General features: G+C 33.2%; 1 protein-coding gene across 1 annotated transcript in view; it reads right to left on the reverse strand.

Moving 5' to 3' along the window:
• Window positions 1-2,266: 2,266 nt before the first annotated feature.
• The window catches only part of trpn1 (transient receptor potential cation channel, subfamily N, member 1), a 38,544-nt gene continuing 14,332 nt past the window's right edge, over window positions 2,267-26,478 (reverse strand). Inside the window, 24 exon segments of the mRNA XM_042746004.1 lie at window positions 2,267-2,677; window positions 3,449-3,586; window positions 4,162-5,060; window positions 6,785-7,242; window positions 7,760-7,966; window positions 9,143-9,340; window positions 9,418-9,525; window positions 10,947-10,978; window positions 10,981-11,092; window positions 11,244-11,342; window positions 11,480-11,545; window positions 11,788-11,991; window positions 13,479-13,577; window positions 13,647-13,847; window positions 14,762-14,860; window positions 15,956-15,982; window positions 16,063-16,191; window positions 16,286-16,414; window positions 17,445-17,543; window positions 17,617-17,718; window positions 18,576-18,776; window positions 19,740-19,838; window positions 20,129-20,230; window positions 21,621-21,722. Of these exon segments, the coding sequence (XP_042601938.1) occupies window positions 2,544-2,677; window positions 3,449-3,586; window positions 4,162-5,060; window positions 6,785-7,242; window positions 7,760-7,966; window positions 9,143-9,340; window positions 9,418-9,525; window positions 10,947-10,978; window positions 10,981-11,092; window positions 11,244-11,342; window positions 11,480-11,545; window positions 11,788-11,991; window positions 13,479-13,577; window positions 13,647-13,847; window positions 14,762-14,860; window positions 15,956-15,982; window positions 16,063-16,191; window positions 16,286-16,414; window positions 17,445-17,543; window positions 17,617-17,718; window positions 18,576-18,776; window positions 19,740-19,838; window positions 20,129-20,230; window positions 21,621-21,722 (4,044 nt within the window). The 3' untranslated portion in view covers window positions 2,267-2,543.

Below are 26,478 nucleotides of genomic sequence, written 5' to 3' on the forward strand. Positions count from 1 at the left end.
GGTATTATACAGCTATATGTACCTATATTTAGCACGCATCTTTTACATGTGAATTTCATTTCATTTGTAAAAACACAAAAACAAAAAAGAACAAATAAAGACATTCTCCTATGTCAATAAAACAAGAACATAACATAACACTGTAAAACATATTCCTGGCAGTGCTTTAGTGTTTTCTCCAAGGTTTTCAACTTCCTACATGAGAAGCGCTTTTGGTCACTTCTTTTTGTCGAGTGGATGGCTTGAAAAACAAATGCAAGCATTGCAGTTGGCTTCCTTGTACAGTATGCCATCTTTCTAGCATTAGCCCATAAAACACATTTATGATGGTAAAAATTAGATATCAAGCAGGAATACAGCAATAACAAGCATGTACACAACCTTCCAAAGTTTGGGGTCTGTAAGATTTTTTTAGATTTTTTTCAAAGAAATTAATACTTTTATTCAGCAAAGATGCACTAGACTGATCAGAAGTGACAGCTATAGATATTTATAATGTTACAAAAGAATTCTGTCTTAATTCTTTAATTCTGTCTAATTAACTCTGGTGCTCTTCAGTCACTTTTCACTGAAACATTTTCTGTTTTGAATAATAATAATAATTTGGATTTGGAATGTGAACAAAAAAAATCAAGGGCCTGATTCGAGCAGGCTAAGTGGTCATAAAAAAAATAGTCACACTTGTGGTCTTTTCTGTCAAAAATGAACGACCATAGGAAATGAATGTGAAAACTGACAAAAACACAAAAATTTAGCAAAAACAAATCTGCCTCAATGCAGAAAAAAGTACACAGCAATTACGGGGTGAAACTCTAAAACATCAAAAACAAAACCAATACATCCACTCACACACACTTATACTGTACACACACACACACCTTTGCTAACTGTATGTATACATATTGTGTGTAATGTGTAGTGCTGACTGTAAGTATGTCTAATAGTACACTGTGTGGACTGACTATATGTATGTGCATATTGCACATTGTCATCTGCTGAAGTCTGTATGGTTATATGTAAATTGTTTCTGCAATTTTTGGAGAACGCTCCCAAGAATTTCACTCACCAAGGCACATGTGCTGTGGTGATGTGACAATAAAAGTGACTTGACTTGACTTGAACTGGTGTGACTAACACAGCAAATATGTAAAATAAAAGCAATAATTCAACTACAATGCAATAAAAAAGTGGACTGCAAGGAAGGGGTTACACTCTAAAACATCAAGAGTGCAAAACAGGCACATCCACTCACACACACACTCAAATGAATTGGTATGGCTATAACCATATAGTCATAACGAGTCAGAAAATTTAAATAAGAGGTTGAAATCAGATCAGAGCCAGAAGTATTAAGCTCTGATAAAACATTCCTGTTCATTTTTGTTACATTTTTGTTTTGTGTAACAAAATGCTTTCTCTGTGTTCAAGTTTGACTGTAGTAATAATTCAAAAACTGACGCTTTAAATCAACATTAAAAAAAAAAAAAAAAAAAATCTAAACCTTTACAAAAAGTTGTCTTTAAAAAAAGTCTAAATATATATCCAAACCCACAACTTAATAAAAATAAGTATTTATGTCTAAAAACAATTAGAGAATTTATAGGCCTTTTATATAGAGCTTTATGGGAATCTGTGGGCTAAATAATTGAAATGCAGATTTTTTTCTTATTTTACTCCCACCAGATGGCACTAATCTGGCTTCAAAAACTGGATTTTAAAGGCCTTGTCTCTATTTTAACATGAAATACTGCCATAATTTAAAATTAATAGAAAAAACTTGAAGAAAAAAATATTGTATTATTTTCAGTGGGAAAAATTAATCATAATTATTGGATTAATATTAATTAGTACCATGAAATTCTCTCAAAATACAAAATCAATAATATTTTTATACATTTTAGGTGTCCGGTCACTTTTGACTGTGAAGACCACAATTGTGTCTCCCAAATAAGGAGGACCAGAGGGTTAAATGCTATTCTTTTTAACTTTCTATTCATCAAAGAATACTGAAAATAGTTCATCACAGTTTCCACAAAAATATTTGGCAGCACAACTGTTTTCAACATTGATAATAATCAGAAATGTTTGTTGAGCAGCGCATCAGTATATTAGAATGATTTCTGATGAATCATGTGACACTGAAGACTGGAGTAATGATGCTGAAAATTCAGATTTGATCACTGAAATAAATTACATTTCACAATATATTAACATAGAAAACAGTTATTTTAAAATGTAATAATATTTTAAAATTTTATGATTTTCTTTTTTTAATCAAACAAATCCTGACTTGTTGAGCAGAAGAGACTTCTTTCAAAAACACTGAAAAAATCTTACTGACCCCAAACTTTTGACCCCTAGTGTAAACTACATCTGATTACAGTGACTAGTGAGGAGTGAATATCAGATAAAGGAACATGCTGTGATGCGCTAAAGCTAACTGTGTTAATTAAACAGTAAGTCGAAGTGATGTGGGCTCAGATGGGTGGACTGATGTTCATAGGCAGTGCAAATTCATCTGTCATGGTGAAACCGTCGGTCATTCATTCATCTCTCTCCAGCTGTGATCTGTCCCTCTGTCTGCGCTGGGCTAAAAACTGCTGGACCACAGATGGCCAATCCACAACATTCTCCACACGCACCTGTTCTCCAGACATGGACATCACCACCTGACCGCCTGCACAGTAACACCACACGACTGCTTGAGATTGACACATGACAAAACCCATTATTTATTTTTTTCCTAAAAATAATATAAAAATAATATAAAATAAATGTAATTACTGTACACAGGACTGTACTGTACTAAGTATGAAATTATGAATATATAATATTGCTAAATATTCATTACACATTTAACCATGAATTGATGAATTACAGTATGAATAATATAATATATTTACGTGTGTATGTATGTATGATTGTATTCATTTGTTAATTAATTAATTAATTAATTCAGTTAGTCATTCATTCAATAAAGCAATAGCAAACTCATAGTGGTAGAAATTAAAATAATCATAATAACAATAGAATAATTATCATAGTATTTTTCATTAAAACATTTTTTGAACTGAACATTTTGAAGCAGAAGACTGAAATAGCATTTACTCCACTAAACTTTATTTAATTTTTACAGAGCATAATATAATATAATATATTTATTTATTTTTTTAATATGTATTTATTTGAATGCAGCAAATGCTATTTTTATGGTAAACTATTAGTAGAAATCAAATTAATCTTAATAGATATAAAACTTCAATACACAATACAGAATGAAACAATATTTTTCTTACAATATAAAAAATACAGCAACTATATAGTTTTTTCTGTTTGATATTTTATAGAAAATCTTAAACGTTTACAGAAAATCTAAAATTTGCTTAAAATTGATCAAATAAATTAATCTTCTACCAAAGAAGAGGAGGCAGTGAAATTGTGTACTTGCCCTCGGGAAGGATCTGCGTCCTCTTGTTTCCTCTGACAGATGTTTGAGCCAGCAGCTCTAGAGAACGAGAGCCTGTCAAACCTTCAGTGTCTTCATTCTCATTCATCACATTATGACACTCCACAGAGCAGATCTTCCCTGAACACAAGGGGAATAAAAAACTGAGATCTAAACATAGAATTTGGAAACAAAAGTTGTGAGTTAGATGTAAACATAGAATTCTAAGAAAAAAAAAGTCAAAATTGTTTGAGATGTCAACTTGAAATTCCGAGAGAAAAGACAAAACTGCAAGATGTAAACTCAGAATTCTGAAAAAAAAAGCTGAACATTTGAGATGTAAATGTAGAACTCTGGTTAAAAAAAAAAAAAAAAAAAAAGAGAGAGAGAGAGAGAAAATTGAAAGATGTAAACTTAGAATTCTGAGAAAAAATGTTAGAATTGTGAGATGTAAACTTAGAATTCTGAGAAAAAATGCTAGAATTGTGGAATGTAAAATTTAGAATTCTGAGAGAAAATTCAAAACTGCAAGATGTAAACTCAGAATTCTGAAAAAGAAAAAAATGTTAGGATTGTGAGATGTAAATTCAAAATTCTGAGCAGTTATGAGTCAATAATTTGGAAAATACAAGATTTTTCTTGTAAAAAAAATTTTTTTTCCCGGAGTTTCCACAGTAACATGCAAACAATCTCTATATAAAAAGATAAACTCCTACCTGCACGTTTGCAGAGAACCTTGATGGAGTAGAACAGGTTGGTGAACAGGTTGAACGGAGACGGAACTCCAGACTTGCGGCTCATATCGCGGATCAGAACGGCGCGGCCGAATTTCCACTCTGTGTCGGACTGAGCCTGGATGCGCTGGTACGTGTCGCTCATCATGGCGATGAGCAGGTTGATCAACACTATGGACGTCACCACCAGATACACACCAAATACCATTTTAGCCAAAACGGCCGTGGCGGGAGGCGAGCGCTCAAAGTCGGGAATTTTATCCGGTTCGGTTAAACCAAACAAGGCGAAGAAGAGCAGCACAGACATGTTTAAAGGATCCGGAACGGTCACATTACCAGTGCTGTTGTCCCAATCTTGAGGATACAGCGGCTGACACAAAGCGGTGAGACTCAGTGTGAAGGCAGTGTGGAACAATATGAGGATCACAGCGAACCGACACAGATCCTTCATCAGGTCTCGGATGATTATGGCCCACGGGCCGAATAAGTGATGGAAAGTGAGGAACTCCAGCAGCTGGATGAACGCCAGCATCATCGCCACGGCCAGCAGGACGTTTCGGGCGAACAGGCAGTGCAGGTGCGACGGCGGCCACCATTGGGTGAAGACCGCCAGCAGGTGGCACAGCAGAGCTGCGCCGGAGAAGCCCAGGAGAAGAAGACGAATCCACGCTAATCCGGTGCGCTCACCTGGAAACGTCAGCTCGGATACCAGCATCCCACAGAGCCAGATCAGCAACAGACACTCAGACCAGCCAGGCACCAGACGGCCCTCGGACAGAGGACTCACGGGAGGATACACAATCGTCAGGATGAACAGGGCCAGAAGGAAGATGTGCGACACCAGGTGACTCGTTAATTTCATGATTGGGATGGTGTTGAAGCTGAGTGGAGATTAAAGCAATTAGTTACACACATTTCTCCTTAAGCGAGACACACTGGCAGTATAAAGTTCGAAGACATGTGACTGAATTTATGTTTCTTAAAGCTGCAGTCCGTAACTTTTGGCACTCAGGCAGTTATTAAACAGAATTGCATGCGTCTTGTGGAAGAACTTTGTAGCTGGAGCTACTTCTCTGTGTTTATGTCTATGACGAATCACGCAGGTACTGGGCTACTGTGCAGAGGTACCTACCTGAATCTGTCTAAAATAGTCCGAATATAAACACTTATTATAGGTGTAAAATAAAAATAAAGCCCCTCCCTCTATTCAATATTCTGTTTCAGTTGGAAATACATCACTATACTGATCACTCAGACTTTAAAACCTTTTGATCTAAGTGAAATAAAGATAAAATAAAATAAAATAAAATGCAAATATTAGATTCAAAACAAACTTAGAAAATTAGAAATGTTGCCTTGGCAACTAACTGAAAAAAATACTGAAGTATTAAAATTACTAAAACTAAAGTTAAAATAAAAAATAAATTTAAGCTGAATAGAAATATGAAAAAAAAAAAACATAAAATGACTACAAATTAAGCTAAAATTAAAATGAAACCTGAAAATATAAAATAAAAGCTAATTTATTGAAATATTAATAAATACTATAATAGTTTATAAATAATTCTAAATTGAACATACATAAAATAAAATATAAATATTAAATGAGCCATTTGAAATGTTGTCTTGGCAACTAAAATTACTGAAACTAAATCTGAAATGAAAATAATATTTTTTAAGCTAAATGGAAATATATATAAAAAAACAAGTAATAAAAAATAATAAAAAAGATTAAAAAAATAAAGTAATAAAAATACAAAAGCACAAATTTTTTTATTAAAATTAATATGAAATGAAATGAAATGAAAATGTAAAAAAATACTATAATAATACACAATGCTAAAGTAACAATTTTCAAGGTTTTGCTGTATGAATCAACAAGGACATTAAATTTATCAAAAGTGACAGTAAAGACATTTATAATATATATATATATATATATATATATATATATATATATATATATATATATATATATATATATATATATATATATATATTCCCTATTTTAACTAAATGCTGTTCTTTTGTACTTTATTTTAATACTTTATTTTAAGGTCCAGTTCTCACTATTAACAAACCATTAACTACAACCATTTGCCTCATTATAATTATTTTTTTTTTCTTATTATTTGTTTTTTAGGTAGTTGTTAAGTTTAGGTATTGGGTAGGATTAGGGATGTAGAATATGGTCAAGCAGAATATGTGCTTTATAAGTACTAAAAACAGCCAATATGTTATTAATAGGTATGCTAATAAGCAAGTTAATAGTGAGAATTGGTCCCTATACTGAAGTGCTACCGAACTTTCCATTCATCAAAGATAAACAACATAACTGTTTTCAACACTGATAATAATCAGAAATGTTTGTTGAGCAGCAAATCAGCATATTAGAATGATTTCTGAAGGATAATGTGACACTGAAGACTGAAGTAATGATGCTGAAAATTCAGATTTGATCACTGAAATAAATTACATTCTACTATATATTCACATAGAAGACAGTTATTTTTAATTGTAATAATATTTCCCAATATTACTGTTTTGACTATTTTTGATCAAATAAACGGAGCCTTGGTGAGAAGTTTACTGTGTAAGAGTGTACCTGTGTCTGTGTGGCAGTGAGAGCGCCACCCACAGTGGAGGGAAGAGCAGCAAACAGAAGAACAGCAGCAGGATCTTCCATGAATTCCACTGCAGGTTTCCGTGCCACACGTCTGTCAGGTACATCTGCACCGCCGGATGGGACACCACGGCCTTCTGCTGGCCCTCGATCAAGCAGTCCAGCATGCTGGCACCCCGGTGGTCCACAGAACTGAGGATCAGACCTGCGCCGTGACCCCCGGCTGAGGCGGCGAGGGTCAGGAGGTCAGAGGCCATGAGCTCACAGTGTCGCGCGGCGGCGTGCAGGTCGATGGAGCGCTCCTTCTCTCTGAGAGCGGCCAGAGTCAGAGCTCGCGACAGACGGACGCATGTGTCCAGAGGAGCCGGAGAATGAAGAACCAACTCCTCCAGAGCCACATTATCATTCATCCGGCCGCACACCATCAGATTGAACACAAACTACAGACAAAAACACAAAACAAAACATGCTAAAGGATTCAATTTGAATTGGTTTATTTTCAGTAGAACAAGGCACTTAAAGCTGTAAATCTTCCTGTGAGTCTCATCTGCTCATTAAGAATAAAATGAAAGCATCAACCCTGCCATCATATGAAACATACAACACAGCTGTATCAAACTAAATCTACAGAAAAACACAGTGATGTAATAATGAAAATTAACCATTATAAAAAAAATTCATATGCACAAATAAAATAACGTAAAAACACATTGAGAATTCTTCAATAAAGAGTTCCAAGCCACAAACTAAACTAACTAAAACTAACTACCTCTGAGACAAAATTACAAAACTTAACTTTAAGAAAAAACAGTTTAATTTAAGCCTTAACTGTTACAGAACATTAAAAAATATTATGACTTTTAATTTAGGTGGACTTAAAACAACCTTCACATAAAGCAGTTTTAATAAAAGTGATGTGTATCAGTTTTTCACACACAGTGTATCTGTGAGTCTGACCTTCTTGTCGTCCAGCAGTCGGAGTGTGTTCTTCTCTTGTCTGAGCAGGAAGATGACTGTTTTCTCGTGGTTCTCCTGAGCGGCGTACTGCAGCGGCGTCCATCCGGCATGACATTCGACACACGGCGACGCTCCGCTCTCCACCAGGAACGACACCGCCTCCAGACAGCCGGCTTTAGCCGCGTAATGCAGCGCTGTCCAGCCACTCTGAAACACAGACCAAACATACATCAGCTTTGCTGCTTTTTTCATTTAATTTTGTCATATACATTTTATTTCAGCTTTATTTAAAGGGGTCATGACATGAGAAACCAAATTTCCCTTGATCTTTTGATACAGGAGAGGTCTTTGTATGTCTGACACATCCTGCAAGTTTCATAACTTATAATGTCCTCATCATCAATAAAAAAGCATTTATGTAATAACCCTCTGAGGGACAAGGTGACGTCACCTGGGCACAGCTGTTTGCATAAACATCGCCCCCAGAGCGACAAGTTGAAATAGGCCCCACCCACTGGCGTTCAGTGTAAACAATAGAAAACAAATAGAAATTATGATCACTGCTATCTTGTCCACACTGGATACAGTACACAGATGTGCGTTCACTTTCTTACACAGTCCACGCGTTTGAGTCTGTCGTCATGATAAACGCAGTGAAAGAACGTGTGCTTTGACGCGCTTGGATTAAACAGCTCGTTCACGTATTTGTACAGATATCATAAGGATCCCAGCGTAAGGAACAAGTGGATAGTTTATTTTTAGTGGCATCCCGGATCGTGTCTGAGGATTGCTCAGACTTCGGAGCATGTCATTTTGTAATCGAGGCGCAGTGTCATGGAGAGTTCACAAAGAAACATTTGTTGAAAGATGGTGTGGTAGTATTTTTGGGAGTTTGTGGATTGTTGTTTTGTAGATTATTTAATAACGCTTTGTCTGGAAATGACCGTTTTATTTTGATTATGTTGTCAAAACACTCACAATAATCAGGGGGTGTTGATCGTGTTTTCTATGCAGTGACATTAGCCAATCATAACAGTGGCCGATTACTGAGAAGCCTTAAAGGACCCGCCTCTTAAAAACAGCCTGACACCGTGTCTACACCGGACGCAACAGTTGTTTTACTTTAATTACATTTAGTTTTAGTTATCAAAAACAGCAAAGGAAATCTGAGCATACTTTGAGACACTTTTGAGGTCACTTCTGAAACTCTAAAGAAGATATATTTGAGATTACAAGGGTCTTTTTCCTCAATAGAGACATCTGAGAAACAAAAGACCAACACAAGCATCCATTCACTCACCATTTGACTTCATTGCTGTCTATGAGAAACATCTGAGATAATCTTGTGTGATTTTTCTTTACATGTCAGGTTTTTCTTCTCACCGTGTCTGTGTGGTTGATCTCCGCTCCCTGTCCCAGCAGGACTCTCACCATGGCCACGTGTCCGTGTGCGGCGGCCAGATGCAGACAGGTGCATCCGCGTTTGTCGGTCAGGTGCAGCAGAGTTCCTGAGCGGCTGAGCAGCAGCCCAACCACAGCCGTGTGTCCGCTCTGAGCCGCCAGGTGCAGAGGACTGGAGCCCTGAAACACATGACGGACCATCAGAACCGCGCTCATACGTCACGCTTCAGGCCGCAGCAGTGCTTCTGATCTCTTGCCTGAATGTTTGTTTCTGCATCGGCCTGAACCCCAGGAGAATTCAGCAACAGGCGAACCATGTTTTCATGACCGGACTGAGCCGCCAGGTGCAGAGGAGTGTAACCTGACTGAACACACACACACACAACCATAAATCATGCACTGATGATTCATACTCATCACTAATATGTACTGGCTTATGTTTCAATCAAGTAAAAACAGTCAAGATATTAACACTTATCACCTGCGCCACAGAGATGACAAACTTTACACAGCTAAGTGCCAATAAGTTTCAGGTTACAGAAAAAGTATAAAACTGTATGGAGATGACATGCTCTGTATTTATTGTACAGTCCACAGTAAGCGCAGTGTCAATAATACTATGAATTACCGAGTTTTGTATTTTAAGACCGTATTTTAATATGTATAAATATATTATTTATATTACATGTATTATATATTTAATTATAAATTGATGAAGTACAATATGAATATTTATGATAACATAACAAATAAAGAATATAAATATAAAATAAAAATTATTATACACATTTTATAATATTTTACTGCTGCACTGGGACTTTATACAAAATTGAAAGCAGTTATACAATTTATTTTTATTATATTTTAATGTTTAGTTTGTAATTTGTTTGAAATTGAAATTTTTTGTTATAAAGTTTGTTTTTTTTTTGTTATAAGTTTTAGTGTGTACACACACACTAATTTTAAATAATGGAAAAAATAATAATTATTGTTTTAATCACAGCCACTGTTTTTTAAAATTTTATTGTTTTTATATTTTAATTATATGTTTATAATCATGAACTGATTATATATTTGTTTAATAGCCATGTTCTGCAGGATTTGGAAATGTGGTGTCATTTATTAAATAACGGCTGTTGTAATTTCAGTTCATCTTTGCCTTTTCCCTTTTTCCGTTATTCAAAATTCACTGCGTAAATTAATCTGGTACTTTATTAGAATGACAATCACAAACTCCAGGGTTGAAATTCCTAGTGAAAAACACATACACCCGTTCCAAATTATTATGCAAGTGACATATATCAGAGAGGATTTCTGTACAATAAAGAGTCAGATTTTTTTGTTTGTGTTTTCCTTTCTTTTAGATAACAGGTATCATCTCAGACTTACAATATGCTTTTCATCTTCAGGGAGATCTTTCTTCCTCACCAAACGCTTTCAGCACCGCCAGAACTGCGACTTGCCTAATAATGTGGAAGCAACCTCTTTAAGTAGGGTTTCCATTTACCTAAGAAGGGACCTGGCAACTATTGAAAAACCTGTCTAAAAATGTTCTACCAGTCATCTAAAAAAGATGTGAAAAAACCACACAAACAAAAATCTGACACTGATGGTACCAAAATCCTAGAAGAATTGTCACTTGCATAATAATTTGGAACGCAGTGTAAACAAAATGTAAAGCTGCAAATAAAGCGAGCATCCAAGAATTGAAGAATTAGGATTATAGATTTTATGTTTTTTTTTTGTAATTGTGATGTTTTTCTGTGTGTGTAGTGTGTCGCATCACCTCAGCTAACAGCTGTTGTCGCTTCATGTCTCGTCGCTCGTCATCTTTGATTCTGTTGGTATTGTAGCTGGTACTTTAGTCAGGATCTCTCTCACAAAGTCCACCTGTCCGAAACAGGCTGCCACGTGCAGAGCCGTTAAACCCGTCTACACACACACACACACACACACACACACACACACACACACACACACACACACACACACACACCGATGTTTCACTAATAGTGAAAAATGACAGCAGATTTTTGTTCTGCTTAACCTTTATAAGCAGAGGTCATGTGTTCACATGAAGCACCTTGGAGCTCTGGATATTCAGTGAAACGCTGTCTTTCAGCACCTCCAGAATATGAGTGTGTCCATTCTTGGCAGCCAAATGTATGGCCGTCATGCCCTCCTGAAAGGGTCAAAGGTCAATATACAGTTGCACTATTATGGAATTATCATTGTTCTTTATCATGTTAAAAAGTTCTTTGTTCTTTATCATGTTAAAAAGCACAATGTTCTTCGTCATATATTGTCTGTGTAACTCACGGCAACTTTCACTAACTCCGTGTGACCGCCAGCAGCAGCCAAATGCAGCGGACACAAACCTTTAGCCTGCCGAGTTAGAAAGAGCAGAAGATATGCAGGGTAATTAAAAAAATCAAAAACATTTTCATTACCTGAAATGTCTAAAACTAGACTAAAACTATGATAGACTCAAACGACTAAAATGTGACATGGTGTGTATGCTACTACAGATGCAGCTTTTGTGGACAACATAAAATAATCTTTAAAATATTTATAATAGTATTTCAATGATAAACTAATAAAACATAAAATGACTTTTGACGTCTGACCTTGGTGTTGAGTGTGACCGGTCCTTGAGTAAACAGGAGCAGCTCTTTAATGACGGCCACACTGCCTTTAGCCGCAGCGATGTGTGTGCAGGTCGCTTCCTCCATGTTAGCTAGCTTGGCTAATTTAGGCCGGTGCCTCAGAAACAGCTTCACCACCTCTGAGTGATCGTTCTCCGCCGCAAGATGAAGAGGAGTCTGACCGCGCTGAAACAAACACCACTATAGATGAGCCACGACGGCAGGATCACTGTTATTACTGTCAGGGTTCTGTCAGGATTCAGAAGTGGGCAGTGGAACAACACGACTGGGCGAATTCGAGAAGCAAGATTCTCTTAAAATAGTAAAGCATATTTTGAGAATATATATTAGATATCTTATACTTCCTTTAGACAGCAGTGGCAGCACAAAAGCTGCATCTGGAATAGCATAAACACCACGAAAAGCTGCATTTACATTGCTATAATAGGAAAAAATACTCTTTTTAAATGTGAAATTATGAATATACAATCATGAATTGATTCAAATATGAATAAATGTATAAATATTTATATAATAATATTTATTTTTAATATTTTGCTGTGTCTTTATGTAGAATTTAGAGAATTATTTAGATGGCTTGTTTCAAGTTTAATATTTTAATTCCAAGTACAATAACAAAATAGCAGGATTATTATTATTATTATTATTATTATTATTATTATCAGGGTTCTGTCAGCTATAAAGATGACTTCTCCGACTTATAGAAGTACTTAGTACTTAGAATAATTTATCGTATTTCACCTCAAACGTTTCATAAACAGGTTTTATTATAGGAACTAAAATATTTTTATTTTTATTTAAAATATTTAAAATATTTTAAGGTTTATTTTATTATCACTTTACATTAGGGTCTCATTTGTTCACATTAGTTAATGCATTAGCTAGCAAGAACTACTAATTACCAATATATTTTTTTTTTCGCCAGTATTTATTAATCTTAATCTTACTTAAAAAAAATTGTTGATTTTCACATGTTTGTTCACAGCAAATTAACGATTATTAACAAATACAACTTGTAATTTTAAAAAAGGTATTAAAGTATTAAGTAAATGCAGAAATTCACATTAGTTAGATTAATAAATGCTGCAGGTGTTGTTCATTAGTTCATGTTTATTAATGGCAACAAATAATGTTATTGGTTTAATGTTATTTATTGTGTTACGTTTTACCATTAACTGTTAACTATGTATACATAATATAATATAATATAATATAATATAATATAATATAATATAATATAATATAATATAATATAATATAATATAATATAATATAAATTAAATTACATATGTATAACTATATTTGTACAAAAGTTGTGCATTATTATTTCTTTGTATATTTTACTGTTATATTGAATTTGGATCAGTTATAGAGATTACTCAGATTAAATTTGGCTGTGTAAAAAGCATTTATTTAGATAAAAGTAAAAATCACTTAGGAGTTATACATATTTAAATAAAATTTTGTTTACATAAAGGAAACACGTAATTGATAGATGACAAAAACAAATTCACAAAGTGGTTTAACTTTGCTGGCAAGTCAATTTTTGAAGTTGCACTCATTAAATCGTGGTGGATTTGAGATGTAATCTGAAGAATAACACAATATATTATTTATTGCACGTGTCTGTGTTTTGGACTCATTACACTCACAATATCTGTAGCAGTGATGTCAGCTTTCAGGTTTAACAGGCTGCTGCAAACGTCCAGCTGTCCGCTGATGGCTGCCAGATGAAGAGGCGTCTGCTTTCTCTGTGAAAACAAGCCGCTCAGTTTCATTCCTCTAGGTTATCATATTTCCACAGAGCTTTCGGTTCTTACCAGAGAGAGAGCATCAACACTGGCCTGATGGGTCTCCACCAGTAACTTGACGAGCTGCGCCGAGCCGTTTTGAGCGCTGAGGTGCAGAGGCGTCAGGCCCAGTTTGGTCTTGGTGTTCACAAAGGCCTTGTGGGCCAGCAAGATGTCAACGATGTCTTCATGACCTTGTTCTGCAGCCAGATGAATGGCGGCTTTCCCTTCCTGATGAAATTTAATATAAATCCACAATTCATTATTTCTGAAGTGCTTCTTCTTCTTTTTTTTTCTTTCACTTTTCTTCAGGATACAGATTCAGAGATTCAGATCCATAAAAAAAGTCTCGAAATAAAACATTATTATGTCACAAAATGTTTTTTTAATTATTAAAACAAATTCACCAACATTGAAAATAATCTCGCAATTTGTTTAGTATTATGTAAACAAGAAAACAATGATTTTGGAAAAAAGTGATTTTGTTGTTGTAAATAAAACAGATTATTGGAGTAGGTTTTAGAAGAAAATACTTTTTTTTTTTAACTATACTTTGAAATTTCACGTAACATACTGTGTTACTTCTTTGTAATTGTGAAATTTACAAGCCATTTCTGAGTGAAAACTTTCTACAATTTGTCTAGCAAATACATACTGTTATTTCTAAAACAAGTTTCTTGGAGTAGCATGTGCATACAATACTACGGTAAATGAATTACTGTAAAATAACTGTGCTAAAATACTACAATAATTAAATATTTTGTATTAAACTTATTATTTATATAATAAAAATATTTTAATATTTTATTATAATTAAATTATTGCTATTAAAAAATCTGTCAGCTATAAATAATTAATTCTAACTTAAATATTCAAACAAAAATCTATTTTAATTTTACTCAATAAAAATACAGCTGTTCATAGTTTTATTTCCCTATGCTATTTAACAGTACATTAATGTTTATAATGTATAATATGTTATATAAAATGAAATTCACACTGAATAGATTTATAAATGCTTAATTAAAAATTTAAATAATTAACATCAAAATCAAATAAATGAGAAACAAATGAAAGCTAAACAGAAATATTGTAAAAAAAAACGCAGCAGAAATAAGCCACTTCAGTGATTAATCGTCTCTGACCTCATCAAACACGTCCACTCTGGCATTGTTCTGCAGCAGGATCTTCACGACCTCTGTGTGACCCTGCTCTGCAGCCAACAGCAGCGGTGACCAGCCGTTCTGTCCCACAAATATGAACACACGCAAACAATTAAACACACTTAAACTCTAACGGACCAAACTGCTTACAGTGGAGCTGACAGTGCATACATGCATCCAGGGTTATTATTGTTAACTAAATCTAAAACTAAAAATATGAAATAAATTTAAAAAAAAAATAAAAATGAAATTGAAATAACAAAATAATAAAATAAAACAAAAATGCATGTTGCTCTGACAACTGAAATAATTTTAAAATTAAGCACTAAAACTGTAAACTGGAACTAAAAGTAAAACAAAAATAACATTACACCTAAAAACTTTTCAAATAAAAATAAAATCAATTTAAATTAAAACAATAATAAAAATTATTATTATCGTGAACTCAACCTAACACTATTAAAAACATTTTTGTTAACTGATATAAAGCTAAAACAAAATCAAATAAAATATAAATATTAGACGAAAACTAAATAACTTAGATATGTTGCTTTGGTAACTAACTGAAATAATGTTACAGTATGTTGAAGCACTAAAATGACTAACTGGAAATAAATAAATAACTAAAATGCAACTAAAACGAAAATTTTAACCTAAATTTACATAATATAAAAATCAATTCTGAATAGTTACATAAAAAAAAGGATGAAGGGGCATAACAAAATTTCTTAAATTAAATTACAAATGAAATATAAAAATAAAACCTAATTTAAAATATAAAAAATAACTAATACTAAAATAAGAAACACTTCTACTAGTGTTATGGGAACTTTAAAAATGAAGTAAAGATAATGTCACCAACTCAATTCAAATCAAAAAAAGTTTTGATTATTAATTTGTTTTTAAAACACTTTCTTAATCAGCACATTTTTGCATGTTTTATAATATGGTCATATGCATGTTTTAAAGAATAGGTAAAGTACAAGGAAAGAAAACACTGGTGTGCCCTTACTGAAGCGTCAGATCAGTCTGAGATCTTTCTGAGATGTGAGGCAGATCTCGCGGTCAGTGCTTGTTTTTATTTTTGCGTTTTTGTTGTTTGTTGGTTGTGGTGTGTGGTTGGTTGGGGGGTTCCTTTGCTTATCATCTCCTGAAGAACGGCTTTTTGATTTTTGCGCTGTAATGAAGAGGTGTCTCTCTGCTCTGAAGAAACAACGCATTCACAATACCAGCTTACTGGTCAGTTTTGTGTCAAGATGTCTGTCAAACAGCACAAAGCCCACCTGTCGGGTGACGGCAGTGACGTCAGCGTGATGCTCCATCAGGATCTTGATGATGCAGGTGTCCTCGTCCGGCTGATGCACCGCGTCACTCTTGAGCTCAGCTGCCAGGTGCAGCGGCGTCTCGCCCTTCTGCAGGGGGTGACAAACACAAGCAAAGCAAGCTGGGTTTTAACTGGTGCTTTTGTAGTTTATCATGTCTTTCTCATTGATCTGTGAGTCTGACCTGGTTCCCTTCACGCACACAGAGCTCCGCCTCCTGACGGCTTCTCTCATTGGTCAGAGAGTTTAAAACCTCCTCCACCACGTAAGCGTGACAGTGACGCACCGCAATGTGGAGCGGGTTTTCACCAACCTCAACACAAAATAATTACACAGCTTCACAAAAATGATAATATTGATTTAGAATTAGATAATGTGGGTTTTAATCAATTTTATCTAATATAAGAGAAGACAAAAAGGGGGAGAATGCAAATACAAAAATGAATCTTAGTATGGCTTAAATAACTTTCAAACAAGACATTTTGAACAAACAAACAAACAAACAAACAAATAAATAAATAATTCTTAGTATGGCTTTTTAAAAGTTGGGGTTTGAATAAAAAAATACATATAAAGAATACAAAACAAAGAATGCAATAAAACAAAATACAAAATATAATAACTTTTAAACAAGGCATTTCATTAAATAAATATATAAGCATAAAAAATACATTTTAGTATGGCTTTTTTAAAGTGGCTGTTTAATTAAAAAACATAAATACAATACACAGAATTTAATACAAAAATATGTTGTGTTTTGAATTTTAAAGTATGAATATGAACAAAATATACAGGATACAATTAAATAAATCTTATAGCTTTTTTAAAGTTGGGCGCTGAATTAACAAACAAAATATAAAGAATATAATAAAAAAATACAAAATATAAATAACTTTTGAGCACTTTTTTTTTTACTAAATACATAAAACAAATAAATGAATACATTTTAGTATGTTATTTTTATAGTTGGGGTTGAATTAATAAATATAAACAAAACGTAATGAATGAATTACAAAAATACAAAATATAGTACATTTTTATAAATTTTTATTATATAAATGCTAAGAAACCTGTATGAAATAACATCAGTTAATGCAGTTGTTAACATAAACAATACTTTTCCAGCATTTATTAATCTTGTTTAATGGTAATTTTTACATATTCTAATGCATTTTTAACATAAAAAAATATTAATAAGTAATATTAAGATTAGAAGCAATATAAGATATAAGATAATATTTTTTAAATAATGCAATTGCATTATTTATTATTTAATTTTTTGTTGTTTTTGGGTCTCACCTTAAAATGCAGTTATACTCCAGGACTGATGTTTAATAAAGTACCTTAGATTTCCAGGTCACGTCTCCGCCCTCCTGGATCAGCGCTCGTATCATCTCCAGAGCACCGTGACGCACGGCTACATGCATAGCGGTCTCTCCGTTCTGATCAGAGAAGGAAACACTGTATTAATGGCAGGTTTGCTTTCGTTAAACACTGTGAACCTGTGACGCCTACCTGCTGCTCTGCGTTCACATCGGCTCCGCTCTTCAGAAGCATTTCAGCCACACGTTCACCTTCCTTCACTCTGGCTGCGATGTGCAGAGGGGTTTCCTGCGCCTTTATAGAGGACACGCACATCAACCCACAATTTGCTTTTATTCGCTGTAAAATTTCATAAACTTTTTTTACACTTAGCAAAACAGCTGTTATTTGCAGATTGATGCAGCCTTAACTTTACTGGACCTGATATCAAAGCTCCCTACTTCAAAAAAAGAAGAAAAAAAAAAAAACATTAAAAAAAAACTTTTTCTTGTTCTGTGTAAAACATAAAACCATGCAGGTGCGAAAATAATTATTCTATAACATTTTACAATAGGTTTCATTTGTTAACAATGACACTTCTAAAGTGTATTCATTTCAGTTAATGTTGATTTCAATATTTACTAATAACAGTATTATTTTAGAATCATTGAGATACTATTATGTTTTATTAATGTTTTTAATTAGCTTTTCTTTTTATAGTTTCTTTTTATTTTTGTATTTAGTAATTTTGTTTTGTACTTTTTAAAATTTGTATCTATATTTTTTTTTTCAATTTTTATTTAGTTTCACTAATTAGTATTCAATTGTTATTTAGCAAGTTTTTTTTAAATATATTTTATTTTATATCTGTTAATATTTAACAAAATTGTAATTGCTTTAGTAGTTTTTTTTTTAATAATATGTTTAAATACTGTTTAATTTGTATTTCAGTTTTAGTTTGCTCAACTACCTGAAATAAAATAAATATATATTTTATTTTATTTATTAATATTATATTTTATTTCAGTTAACACTTGTTTTATTTCAAGTAACGGAAATAATTTTTATGGTTTGGTTGTTTAGTATTTATTTCTTTTGCATCATATGACCTTTAATTTGATGGTAATTTATCTCTTGTTGAAATGTCTTATTGTTAAATGTGTTTTTCTTACCTTTCCTCCTCTGAGCTGCACATTTGCTCCGAAACCCAGCAACAACTGCACCACCTGCGGCTTGCAGTTCTCCACCGCGATGTGAAGCGCTGTCTGTCCGTCTTTAGACGTGGCGTCCACATGTGCCCCCTTCTGGAGCAGAGCTTTCACTACAGCCGTGTGTCCTCTCTTGGCCGCGGCGTGAAGACAAACCGCTCCGGACTAAACAACATCACACAACATCCAACCACGCACAAGAACACATTATAGAAATACAATTAGTCACAACTAATCCTGAAAACAATACAAAAGTTTAATATGGATTTGGAAGTCCTATAATGCAAGGAATTCAGTTTAGTGCAAAGTATATCATGCACTGAATTTGCAAAAATCTAATGCAAAAATATAATCTCTAATGCAACTTTGCTGCATTGTATTTTTGCACTATAAGAATTTTTCAAAGCAGCATTGGATGGCATCATTCTGATCCAAAAAAACTTTTTCAGGATTAGCAGAGCTTTAAATAGGGTCACATATCAAAATATAGGCTACTAGATATACACTGAACAACAGGCAGAACAATCAGCATTATGCCACACATTAAGTGCTTTTATTTGACTGAAACAGCACAATAAAATAATTTAAATATCCCCTTCTATTTTCAGTTTCTTTAAAAAGTGAGATTTCTTATCTGACCACAACAAATAAATAAAAATGAACAAATATACATGCAATTGTAAGAAACCACTTTGGACTGGCTCATTGTGTCACTGTAATTAATATACAGTGATAATTATAATATATGTAATATATTGTATATTAAAATATATTCAAAAATTTGGACTTTTAGTAACTTTTTTTATTAATACTATAATAGTAACAATTTTCATTCAGAAATTGCTAGTAAATTTATAAATTATTACAAATAAACTGCAAGTTAACACTGGATTAAACATGAAATCTTGAAGCAGTTGTATTTTCTTGTAAAACTTACTCCAATAATGTTTTCTTATTTTAATCTTATTAAGAAGTTTTGAACAACAAATACTGAAGGTCTGATCCAGAATCAAAACCTTCAGAAACCTTTCTCTTCTTTTGAACAAACACATTTCAAGATCAAATCCAATCTTCAAACTTGTAATAATCAGTCTATTAATAAACTCATTTCTCAGATGTGTTGAGGACCTTGTTGGGCATGTGCAGCAAGACGCCTTTCTTCAGTAACGTGAGAGCGGTTGCAGGGTGACCACACTGAGATGCGATATGCAAAAGTGTGCTGCCATCCTGTACAGGATCATACGGGAGATTCATCAGAAACATCTTCACAGAACACAACACTGTGCTCAAATTTGCACTCAAAGTTAGCAATCAAAAATCAGAGATTTCAATATGGATTCAAATATTTCTCATCAAATAATATGAGCTGCTCCTCCTTCATTTTATACCTCCGTACACTTTTATGTTTAAGAGGATTGACTCATTTGTGTCTGTTTTTCATTCGTTTGTCTGTTTAAACTTAATTGAGACTTTATTTGTGCATTTAAGTATTAATTAATGATTTGAAAGCAGATCACCTTTGTTCTTGCTAACACACATGACCTGAACTTCTCGGTGAGGATCTCGACTGCACTGGTGTGTCCCTGCTCTGCGGCGATGTGGAGAGGAGATCTGTCCATCTGAAAGAGAAGAGAAAAGGAGATTAAAAAAACAACAACAACAACAGAGACATAAAAATGCAATTAATTTAAATTTTTTTAAAATGAATTCAATCATAAAAATATTCAATAAATATTCAATATTCAAATCAAAACAAAAAATGTAAATAAAACACTTACTGAAAATATCACATAGAATTTTTAAATAAAAATAATAAAAATAAAATGCATACTGAAAATTAATCAAAAAATGTCAAATTAAATAATTGTAAAAAAAAAAAAAAACGCTGAAAATTAATCAGATCACAGAATTATAAAATAAACAATTTAAAAAACAATAAATCAAAATAAAACTCATTCAATCACAAAAATGTAATAAAAAAAATAAAACTGAAAATGAATTAAATGACAAATATGTAAAGAAATACGTTAAATAACAATACAAATAAAATGCTTAATAAAAATTAAATAATTCAAAATGTAAATTGCAAAACAAACATTTAAAAAACAATATATATATATTTTTATATAAAAAATATTTTATATGCTTACTTGCATGTTATGTGACATAAGAGAACTGCAACATGCAGATTGTAAAATATTTGGAATTGTAACTTTAATTGGTTTCACGTTTTTTAAATGTAATTTCCTGAAGGCAATTTGAATGTAATTAGACATAATAACAAAACTTAAAACAGTATTTTTCAAAAACAAAAACAAAAAAAAAAACTACATAAACCCCTAAAATTAATAAAATTTCAGAAAATATTATATTCAGCTCTGGAAAAAATGAAGAGACCACTTGAAAATTCTCAGTTTCTCTGGATTTACAGTCTATAGTTATGTGTTTGAGTAAAACATAATTTTTATTTTATTCTGCAAACTACTGATGACATTTCTTCCAGATTTTAAATAAAAATGTTGTCATTTAAAGCATTTTTTGACATTTGGTCAAAAAAAAAAAAAAAAAATAAGATGATAACATTAAAGACATGTTTACCATACCAGTGTTTTAACTTCAGAAGAGTTAAGAAATCAATTTTTGGGGGAATAACCCTGATTTTCAATCACAACAAATAAACACATTTGTTATTTTGACCAATTGTCATTTATGCAATAAAAATGCTCTAACTTGAATATTTTTAATTTAAATTTGGAAGAAATGTTATCAGACCCTTATAGAATAAAACAAATATTAACATTTTACTCACAGCCATACCTATCAGATCCAGTAAATCCAGAGACTTTTCAAGAGGTCTCTTAATTTTTTCCAGAGCTGTATATTGTATTATATAATATTAATATATAGATCAAAAGGGTTCGGCTGACAAAAACATTTGGGAATCCTTGTACATAAACAGGCAGTCTAAATATAAATATAAACGTAATAATATAATGTTTTCAGTCTCACATCGGGCCGTATTTGGGGTTTTGTCTTGTGTTGGTTTATAATGTTTTGTATTTTATATTTTCTTTCTTTGTGTGTTATGTGCAGAGGAGTCTGCCATTCATTCTGTAAACAAACAAGGCATGATGGGTAATTAGCTAAACACCACTCTGTCCTTTGCAGTTAGAAAAATTGCACAGAAATGGAAACACAATGTTTGTATTTCAAACAGCAGCACAACATTGCTCTCCAGGTTACCAAAGCCTCTTACATAAAATTCAAGGCATTGATGTTTGCCTACAAAACCACCACTGGCTCTGCACCCCTTTACCTAGATTTACTACTTCAGACTAAAAAACTGACCCTTCTAACACTAGCACTCTCTATTCTATTTCTATTCTAATTGTTTTATTTTTATTTATTAAAAAAATTGCCACTCTAACACTAGCACTCTCTATTCTTTTCCTTTTCTAATTGTTTTATTTTTATTTAAAAAAATTGACCCTCTAACACTAGCACTATCTATTCTTTATATTCTAATTGTTTTATTTTTATTTATTTAAAAAAAAATTACCCTCTAACACTAGCACTCTCTATTCTTTTCCTTTTCTAATTGTTTTAGGCAGTGTCTCTCAGAAGTCAAGATGGGCAGAGGATCACCAATTCCCCCAATGCTGTGGCGACAAATAGTGGAGCAATATCAGAAAGGAGTTTCTCAGAGAAAAATTGCAAAGAGTTTGAAGTTATCATCATCTACAGTGCATAATATCATCCAAAGATTCATCGGCACTGCATCACATACAGGAATGCTACTGTAATGGAAATCACAACATGGGCTCAGGAATACTTCCAGAAAACATTGTCGGTGAACACAATCCACCGTGCCATTCGCTGTTGCCGGCTAAAACTCTATAGGCCAAAAAAGAAGCCATATCTAAACATGATCCAGAAGCGCAGTGCCTGCATCTCTGATGGTATGGGGTTGTATGACTGCGTGTGGCATGGGCAGCTTACACATCTGGAAAGACACCATCAATGCTGAAAGGTATATCCAAGTTCTAGAACAACATATGCTTCCATCCAGACGTCGTCTCTTTCAGGGAAGACCTTGCATTTTCCAACATGACAATGCCAGACCACATACTGCATCAATTACAACATCATGGCTGCGTAGAAGAAGGACCCGGGTACTGAAATGGCCAGACTGCAGTCCAGATCTTTCACCCATAGAAAACATTTGCCGCATCATAAAGAGGAAGATGCGACAAAGAAGACCTAAGACAGTTGAGCAACTAGAAGCCTGTATTAGACAAGAATGGGACAACATTCCTATTCCTAAACTTGAGCAACTTGTCTCCTCAGTCCCCAGACGTTTGCAGACTGTTATAAAAAGAAGAGGGGATGCCACACAGTGGTAAACATGGCCTTGTCCCAACTTTTTTGAGATGTGTCGATGCCATGAAATTTAAAATCAACTTATTTTTTCCTTAAAATGATACATTTTCTTAGTTTAAACATTTGATATGTTGTCTATGTTGTATTCTGAATAAAATATTGAAATTTGAAACTTCCACATCATTGCATTCTGTTTTTATTCACAATTTGTACAGTGTCCCAACTTTTTTGGAATCAGGTTTGTACATAATAAATATACACAGTACACACACATATACTATGTAAACAAAAACTTTTATTTTGGATGCGATTAATCACGATTAATCATTTGAGTTCACCAAGCTTGAACTTTGCTACGCAACGAAATGCCAAGTATCTTTGCACGGGCTTGCATTTCCGGTCTGACGCATTCGCATGTGTATGAATGGAAGTCAATGGAACGAAAAGTCTAGTGTGACTGCAGCTTTAGGCTAACTGAGACTTGTTTTGAAAAATAGATCCTCAAACACTAGCAGTGAGTGATGTGACATACAGCCGAGTATGGTGACCCATACTCAGAATTCGTGCTCTGCATTTAACCCATCCAAAGTGCACACACACACAGCAGTGAACACACACACACACTGTGAACACACACACACAGCAGTGAACACACACCCGGAGCAGTGGGCATCATTTATGCTGCGGCACCCGGGGAGCATTTGGGGGTTTGGTGCCTTGCTCAAGGGGACCTCAGTCGTGGTATTGCCGGCCCGAGACTCGAACCCACAACCTTAGGGTTAGGTGTCAAACTATCAAACCATTAGGCCACGACTTGTGGGTATATACACACACACACACACACACACACACACACACACACACACACACACACACACACACACACACACACACACACACACACACACACACACACACACACACACACACACACACACACACACACACACACACACACACAGAGTGTACTGCATTAGACTAACTGGGACTTGTCAAAGCACATATTATTGCTCTATTGTTGGTTTTGATTGCATCTATTGTCCTCATTTGTAAGTCACTTTAGGTAAAAGTGTCTGCTAAATGACTAAATGTTAATAAAATGTAAATGTGCGTGTGTGTTTGTGTCCCCCTAATGAAGATGATGCACTCGGACACCCTCTAAAGAGTGATGAATAACTGATCAGAAAGCACTTAAATGTGAATCTGAAACTCAATCTGTGCTTTCTTCAATTTGGATCCAAATCAACTAGCAATTCAGTCCCTACCAGGGTTATTATCATTAACATTATTACATTTATTTTAGTTAGTTATCTAGGCAACATTTCCAATTTTAATTTTTTTTAAAAATTTTGGTAACTTTGTTGTTCAGTTTTTAAAGTGTTTTTATTACATTTGTTTCAGTTAAAGTTACTTTAGTGCATGAGTGTTGCCTGGAGAGTTAGTTGGAATAAAATAAGCTTTTTATCTTTTATTTCATTTCAGTAAAATTTATTTCAAGTAACAAAGGTTCATTTTATGGTTTTAGTTCAATATTATGATGCAAATAATCATCCATAAGTGCTGTCTGTTCATCCATCCCTGACCTTTAACAGGACAAACATTTTTCTCCATCCATTCTTCAAACTCACTCTTCACTCGTTTCCAAGCCTCACAGAAAACTCCAGAGCTCTCCAGAAGCAATCCCAGCTGTCAAAGCAGACTTTAAAGGTAACGATCAGTGACAGTGTAGTTTGGCTTCTTTCCTGACAGTTCAAGGATGAAGATTTTTGTAACTCATTTTCACTATGCTTTGACTGTACTTCTGGGCCTATCAAATGAGCAGTTTTCATTTTATTTAACAGTATTTATTTTATTTTATTTTATTTTATTAGTCATTTAAAAAAAATTTATATATATGTAATTTTAGGTAATTCATAAAATTACTAAAAATTACTGTAATGCACAGGAATAGAGCAAGTTATAATAAAATTACAATTATATTTATTAATTATCATTTTAATAATTATTTAACATTTATTACAAATTAATTTTTTTATTACTATTTTTAATCAAATGACAAATAATTAAAAATAATTCCTGGTTACTAGAAACTGTAGGTACTTAATATAATTACTCAAAATGACTGTAATGCACATGAATACAGTATAATACAATTAAAACATCAATTTAGTACATCAAATTAAACTAAATGGAAGGCTTCCTGGGAAACTAGCTGAAGTTTATTTTATTTTATTGTATTGTATTTTAAAGTAGTAACCTTTAATAACACTATAAAGCCCATAACGAAATTACAAAAAATTTAATTAAAATGAAAACAAAGCGTAATAATAACAACAAGTAATTCAAAATTTAAAATAAATAACTGCAATTGCATATAACTAATAGTAAAATAACACACGTTATCTGCACAGGATGTGGCTAAAGTGATCAGCAATTACACGGTCTATCTCCATTTACACAGAGATCATTTTCACAAATGTTTTTGAGATTTTCTTGCCCTTCCTTCCTTTCCCTGGGGGGAAGAAAGCACCATTAACAGGGAGACAGAACTGGTGAGCCATCAAAAGGGGCAAAAAAAATGTCAACAAGTCCCTTGGGTACAAAATCTGCCTTTTCCTCACTCAAAATGCCTCCAAAATCCATTATCTCACTACTGTCCATTAACTGCATCCACACTTCTGCAACAGCCTTGTGTCTTTCCTTATTAAAGCTCTCAGTGAGACTGAATCTGTTCTTTTATTCTGTTCCTGGCTCTCACGTTCGGTTTAATCGACTGTATCATAATGATGGCAACTGCACAAGCTAGCTTGTATAACAGAAACCTGGAATGCAGTTGCAAGGAAAATAATGTCTAGATTTGATCCAATCTTCAATTAAGTCACATTATTAGACAAGCATAATCTGCTTAAACACAAATTATAATGTTTCCATTCAAATGTATGTGAGTCCTCAGGCTAATGACTTCTCCAAAAGTTCACTTGAATCAGAAACACGGAAAAAAGACTTTTGCGTTCCCTAAGTTTATTAACTAAAACTAAAACCATTACACACACACACACACACACACACACACACACACACACACACACACACACACACACACATATATATATATATATATATATATATATATATATATATATATATATATATAAACGAGAAAAGTGTCAACTAAAGTTTTAGTACTAAAATAACAAACTAATAATTAGAAATTAATAAATACTATATACATACTGAATTGGAAAAATTTGGTGAAAAAAAAATGAAAGAATTAATAAAACCAAATAATAAAATGACTAAAAATCTAACTGAAATTAAAGTGAAAACATACTGTAAAATATATATATAAAAAAAATCAAAATTAACAAAAACTATAATGTTACAGAATATAATTTATTCTTAAATAACACCGTTTCGCTATTGGCCTGATGTGAACCATTACTCAAACTATCTACAATTAATAACTTATGACTTGCTTTAAACTGGA

The sequence above is a fragment of the Cyprinus carpio genome, chromosome B19, assembly GCF_018340385.1.
Source record: "Cyprinus carpio isolate SPL01 chromosome B19, ASM1834038v1, whole genome shotgun sequence".
In the NCBI taxonomy this organism is placed as follows: domain Eukaryota; kingdom Metazoa; phylum Chordata; class Actinopteri; order Cypriniformes; family Cyprinidae; genus Cyprinus; species Cyprinus carpio.